Raw genomic sequence first — 5,822 nt, 5'->3', positions numbered from 1 at the left:
ACAGAAGCCGGGTCCACACACCAGGTCAGGTCAGAGGTCAGGTCAGAGGGCGTCACAGCTCGGGGCCTGGAAGGGGCCACGGGACACGTCCTTCTGTCCCTCCAGCGCTGACCTTCCTTCACGTGGGACCTGCTGACGTCCTGGATCGTCTCCACCTCCTCCGCAAACAACACTGAGTGTTCCCGGAAGGGGGACAGCAGGCAGGGGCCAAGGAGGGGCTTCCGGAATCCTGTGCCCTGGGGGACTCTGGGACAGCCTTCCAGGTGGCTCTTTATGTCCTCCAGGCACCAGGCCACGATTCCACCTCATCTCTCAGGGAATGCGACAAGCCATCTAGAAGGCCCGTTTCGTCCCCGTGTCACAGATGGGGACACCGAGGCTAATAGCACAGCCCGGGTCACTAGTAAGACGAGCTAGGTCAGGAAGCCCATGTCCTTGACTTTGGATTGTCCTACCCGCAGGCCTGCATCTTGGCGTCCTGGGGCTCGGGGTCCCTCTTCCTGGGGAACCCCACCACCCGCCGAAGGCCCGCCCCCCCTGAACTCAGGGGAGCAGAGCTGACCAACCTGCCTGGGGCCGGGCGTGGGGACCGGGGAAGGGCCGACCCCAGGGTGTGGGCTCTCCCAGTCCTGGGCCAGCCGGTCCCCTGCAGGACGAGGACTTCTCGCTGGGGACCTGCTGGGGCCTCTGCTGCCTCACGTTGTCACCTGGGCGAGGCCCTGGTGGCTGGATGGAAAGGCTGGATAGCTTTGCGGGGGGGTACCTCACTGGTGTCCCCTCTCCCCTTCCCCACTGAGTTCTGCAATCTGGGCTCTGTATGGGTGCTCCATCAGTCCCCGGTACCCACCTTGTTCCTGCCATGGGAGCGATCTCTCTGCATCACCCATTTCAACCCCTTCCATCTGCACACCTGGCCACGACACAGACCTGGCCGGCCCTGGGGAGGGAGGCCTGTGTACCCGGGGCACCTCCCCTCCATCTACCCCTGGAGGACAGCCTGGGTCAAGGCCACGCTGATGCACTTCCCCGTCTGACCCTCAGGGACAGTGGGGACACTGAGGTCAGGAGAGGAAAGGACTGGCCCAGGACAAGTGAGGTGTGCGGCGTCCGAGGAGCAGGGCTGGTCTCCAGTCCTAGGCCAGCCTCTATCCCCCCATGGGGTTCTCCCTGGGAATGAGAGCCCCTGAGATGCTCGGGGGTCCCTATCCACCCCATCTTTGTGAGGCTGTGACCACTGGGCATCTCCAGACAGGCGGGTGCACACACACACACACACACACACACACACTTGGACTGCCCCGCTGGGGGTCAGAGGGGAGTCCACACTGGGAGGGGGTGGGTAACGTGGGGGAAAGAAGAGAAAGGCTGGAGGCAGTGGGGCCATGGGCAGGGACATCAGGATTCTTGGCAATAGCCCGGGACCCACAGCATGGGGAGGGGAGATGTGCCGGCTGAGGGCCGGGGGGTCCACAAGATGTCCGGGGGCATTGGCGGGAACTAGGGGAGGACGGGGTCTGGGGTCCTGTGTCCACCACACTGGGCACCTGGAAGTAGGAAGTGTGGACGGGGCTACGGCACAGAAGGACTCAGCGTCCTCCTCCGTAAATTGGGCTGCGTAGACAGTGTCCCCAGGGTCCCACAGGTTCATAGACGAGTCTGTGTCTCGGGATCTTCATCCCTGACCCTCTGTTCTCCCCTCCTGGGAAAATGCTTCCTACTCCCTCAAGGTCCTTCTGAGCAGAGGGCAGCCTGGGGGCTTGGAGGACCGAGGTCCTGGGTTTGCAGCACGTGGCCGAGCAGTGGACCCTGGTGTGAGGACCGAGGTCAAAACCCTCCTTGTTGGCGCCTCGGGTCCTCATTAGGAAGTGGTTCCCCAGGCAGTGCCCTGCCTGGGGTGAGGAGGCCTCGTGAGGGAGCTGAGCACCGGGCCGGGGAAGGGCCACGGGCCACAAGGGAGGCTTCTGAGGGTCGTCACCTGGACCCTGGAGCCCACAGGCCCTGCTCCTGTGAGACACACAGAGACAGACCGAGTCCGAGGCAGACACAGAGAATGGACCCCAGAGAGAGGAAACCAGAAATTCCATGAATCGGCCTGGAAGTGACAGCCCGTCATCGTCTTCTAGCCCTTAGAACGCGGTCACACGGGCCGTCCACCCGGAAGGGGAGGGGGTGACACAGGGATGTGTGACCAGGATTCGGGAAGGCTGGGAGCCACAGCCCAGGCGCTGGGACCTGGGCCCAAACGTGATGGAGCCCCTGGAGGGGCGTGTCGGGTGGGCACAGGGTCTGAACGAGCTCACCTCCACCTTCCCCCGGGCCCGGGACCCAGGCAAGAGGGGTGGCTGTGCCTGGACCCGGAGCAGACCCAGGCCCGCGTGAGTGTGTTCCGTGCCAGGCCCACCCCTTCCTCATCTTTCCACGGCCACGTGTGCCCACGAGCTTCATGGGATAGCAGGCACGGGACGAGTCTACAGGTGTCTCCCTGATGGTGTCCCTAGAAGTGGATTCCAGAAGGACCCCACTGTGCAGACGGGGAGACCGGGGGGCCCCGGGAGGCACAGGGTCTGTGCGGGGTCCCGGCACTGGTCAAGAGGAAAACCCAGGTCTGAACCCAGCTCTGTGTCCCCAGAGCTGCCACACCGGCTGCACCAGGCCTCGCGGGGATGTGGCTGGGCTGTGTTGGTGTCACTGTAGGGACAGGGCATGGGGTGGGGGGAGCCCTCCGCAGCCTGGGAGGGGCTCTTGTAGGAGGAGGAAGCTGGGTAAGGGGACCCACCTCTCTGGTCTCAAAGCCCAGTGACCTGGCAGTGACCTCACCTCTCTGGTCACAAAGCCCAGTGACCTGGCAGTGACCTCACCTCTCTGGTCACAAAGCCCAAGTGAAGTCAGAACCCGGGTCACCAGGCACCCACATTGTGGAGACAGCGCCCGACTGGGCTCATTCGTTGGGACACCTTCTCCTGACGAACATGTTCTCCTGTTGTGTGCCCGTGTCCCGCGGCTGCTGGCTCAGGGGAGCCCGTGGCTGTGACGCTCCCCGACCCTGGAGACAGTGGGTCAGGTCATGCACAGGACGCCTCAGGTCTCTAGCTCGCAGGGAGCCAAAGGTAACCCAGGGAACCCCAGAGAGAGCCGGTCCAGCCCGACACCGCTCTGATCTGACTTGTACGGCCCCTCCCTTGTGTGTGTGTGTGTGTGTGTGTGTGTGGAGGGCCCACGTGAGCAAGTGCAGGCTGATGAAGGGGTCAGATGCCTGGTGGGCGGGCCATGCTCACACCCCAGGTCAAGGCTGGCTGGGAGGGACAGGGTGTGCTGGGGTGGCCCTCTTGTCCCCAAGATTCATCCCGAGCCCTGCAGGTGGATGTCACTGTGTCCCGGGCGCAGGGCTGTGCGCACTCAGGTCTGTGTCGGATCTGGGAGCCGCAGGGGGAGAGGGCGGAAGGACACTGAGGATGGCCGGGCGGGGCTGTGATGCCTCCGGGCCGGCCGCGGGTCACTGTGTTTACAGAAATCAACGGATGAAATCGGGAGGCGACTGTCGGAATCCCGCTTCACCTGCCCTACAGAGGTGTGCGTGTGCCCCGTCGCCCAGGAGGGCCACCCTGGACCCGGGGAGAGAGTGGCCGCACGGAGGTCTCTGGAAGCAGGGCCTGGAGATGGCCTGGGAGGGCCTCCCTCACCGCCCGGGCCCCTCCACAGGGTCCTGGCTCAGCGGTCCTGGGACCAGGACCCGGAGCCCCCGGAGCCCCCGGAGCCTGAGCCCGAGGGTGAGAAGGCTGGGGGTGGGGGATGGGGTGCATGGGGCCCCGGGCGGTGCTGGGCCACCCAGGGAGGAGCCCCCGGGGGCTGGTGTGGGGCCAGGAGCAGAGACTGAGAGCCCCCAGGGCTGCGGACCGCAGGGGGGCAGAGGTCCTGGTGTGGGTTCCTGGCCGCGGCTTCTCGGGAGGCCCTGGGGTGTGTTGTGTGTCTGCAAGGCCCCTGGAGAGGCCGGCGCGGGGGGACCTTCTCTCCTGTCACCCTGAGCCCTTGGAGCCGCTGCAACCATCACTCTGTTTCCTTCTCAAGAGTCCGGGGCAGGAGCGGAAGCCGGTGCGGCTCCAGAGCCCGACCCAACAGCCTCGGGGGCCTCGGCGGCTCTGGAGGCAGGGGTGGCGTCTGGAGCGACTCCTGCAGGGGCCCGGCAGCCAGCAGGTGACCTGGGACCTGTGCCGGGACAGCGGGCGCCTGGGCAGAGTCAGCTGGGTCCTGCTTCTGCTCCTGCTGCTTCCACTGTTCCTGCTTCTGCTCCCAACACCCTTCCTGCCACCACCCTTCTCCCCGCCCCTGCCACCTCTCTTCTCCCTGCCCCTGCCCCCGCCCCCGCCCCCGCCCCTGCCACCGCCCTTGCTCCCACATGGATGCCAGCCACTGATCAAGGGCCTGAGGGCCTACACGGGGTGTTTATTTTATTTCTAATTGTTCCAATCCCCGACCCTGACACCCTACCACAATGTCTCTTCCTCTTCTCCCTTATGCTTTCTCTCCTCTTCTTTTTAGCTGTGACTTTATTTCTTCACTGTTGGCTTATCATCCATATTGATCTTCAATAAAATTTTTATTTACTTTACGTTGTACAATTCCTGCGCACTGGGTACACTCACGACGCTGTGAACCACGCCACAGAATAGTGGTGCAGGGCATCTCAGTCCCGAGGGACACCGTGTACCCGGAGCCCGCCCTCCCCGTTCGTGCCCCCGCCAGGCCCTGGGAACCCCCAGTCCGCTTTCTCTCCGTGTTCCGTTACTTACTCTGGAGGTTTCCTACAAGTGGAATCTCGCCAGAGATACCTTCGGGTCTGCACCGACTTTTCAGACGGGACAGATTCATTTTCGTACTCTGTGGTCGCTTGAAATAGACTGTTTCTCCTTTGATATTGACATCACAATGGATTAATGATTAGGTGGGGAAAAAGAGGCCCCTTCGGTGACAATGGGCACGGTCTCGGGGTGGAGACCCCCGTTTGTGCTGTGACACCACAGCCTGACGCCAGCCAGGACACGGCTGGTCCCCCCGTGGCCCAGACAGAAGCCGGGAGATGCAGAAGGCCGGACGGTCACACCGCAGAGGGGAGAGCATCCCTCACGACCCCTGGGCCAAATAACGCTCCAAAGCCCGTGCGTTCCCCGGGATGGAGACCGGACCCGTCCCAGTCCATGGGAGCAGGCGTCAGAGATGCGGGGCGTGCCGGGGAGGGACTCGGGCAAGTGACCCCCGAGGGAGGCAGCGCTGGGCACCTTCAGACCGGCAGGTTTCTGGTCTGGGCACCGGCAGCCCAGGTGACAACGTGAGGCAGCAGAGGCCCCAGCAGGTCCCCAGCGAGAAGTCCTCGTCCTGCAGGGGACCGGCTGGCCCAGGACTGGGAGAGCCCACAGAGCCTGGGGTCGGCCCTTCCCCGGTCCCCATGCCCGGCCCCAGGCAGGTTGGTCAGCTCTGCTCCCCTGAGTTCAGGGGGGGCGGGCCTTCGGCGGGTGGTGGGGTTCCCCAGGAAGAGGGACCCCGAGCCCCAGGACGCCAAGACGCAGGCCTGCGGGTAGGACAATCCAAAGTCAAGGACATGGGCTTCCTGACCTAGCTCGTCTTACTAGTGACCCGGGCTGTGCTATTAGCCTCGGTGTCCCCATCTGTGACACGGGGACGAAACGGGCCTTCTAGATGGCTTGTCGCATTCCCTGAGAGATGAGGTGGAATCGTGGCCTGGTGCCTGGAGGACATAAAGAGCCACCTGGAAGGCTGTCCCAGAGTCCCCCAGGGCACAGGATTCCGGAAGCCCCTCCTTGGCCCCT

At 64.1% G+C, this 5,822-nt stretch overlaps 1 protein-coding gene across 1 annotated transcript; it reads left to right on the top strand.

Moving 5' to 3' along the window:
- The first annotated feature begins 3,077 nt into the window (after nucleotides 1-3,077).
- LOC125159130 (uncharacterized) lies at nucleotides 3,078-4,606 on the top strand. The gene is made up of 3 exons (XM_047847066.1): nucleotides 3,078-3,400; nucleotides 3,509-3,767; nucleotides 4,066-4,606. Exons 1-3 carry the CDS (start codon nucleotides 3,237-3,239, stop codon nucleotides 4,453-4,455), a joined length of 813 nt encoding a protein of 270 aa, XP_047703022.1. The 5' UTR covers nucleotides 3,078-3,236; the 3' UTR covers nucleotides 4,456-4,606.
- Nucleotides 4,607-5,822: the final 1,216 nt, after the last annotated feature.

Source organism: Prionailurus viverrinus, unplaced genomic scaffold, assembly GCF_022837055.1.
Source record: "Prionailurus viverrinus isolate Anna unplaced genomic scaffold, UM_Priviv_1.0 scaffold_42, whole genome shotgun sequence".
Taxonomy (NCBI): Eukaryota; Metazoa; Chordata; class Mammalia; order Carnivora; family Felidae; genus Prionailurus; species Prionailurus viverrinus.
Note: the sequence above shows the minus strand (reverse complement) of the source record. Positions and strands in the feature narration are given on the sequence as shown.

What these genes read in the sequence shown, in the direction of transcription:
- LOC125159130 (XM_047847066.1), top strand. Translation starts at nt 3,237, where the DNA reads ATGAAGGGGTCAGATGCCTGGTGGGCGGGCCATGCTCACACCCCAGGT. An exon ending in GCAGGGCTGTGCGCACTCAG is followed by an intron (nt 3,401 to 3,508) that starts GTCTGTGTCGGA and finishes CTGTGTTTACAG; the next exon opens with AAATCAACGGATGAAATCGG. An exon ending in CCCGGAGCCTGAGCCCGAGG is followed by an intron (nt 3,768 to 4,065) that starts GTGAGAAGGCTG and finishes TTCCTTCTCAAG; the next exon opens with AGTCCGGGGCAGGAGCGGAA.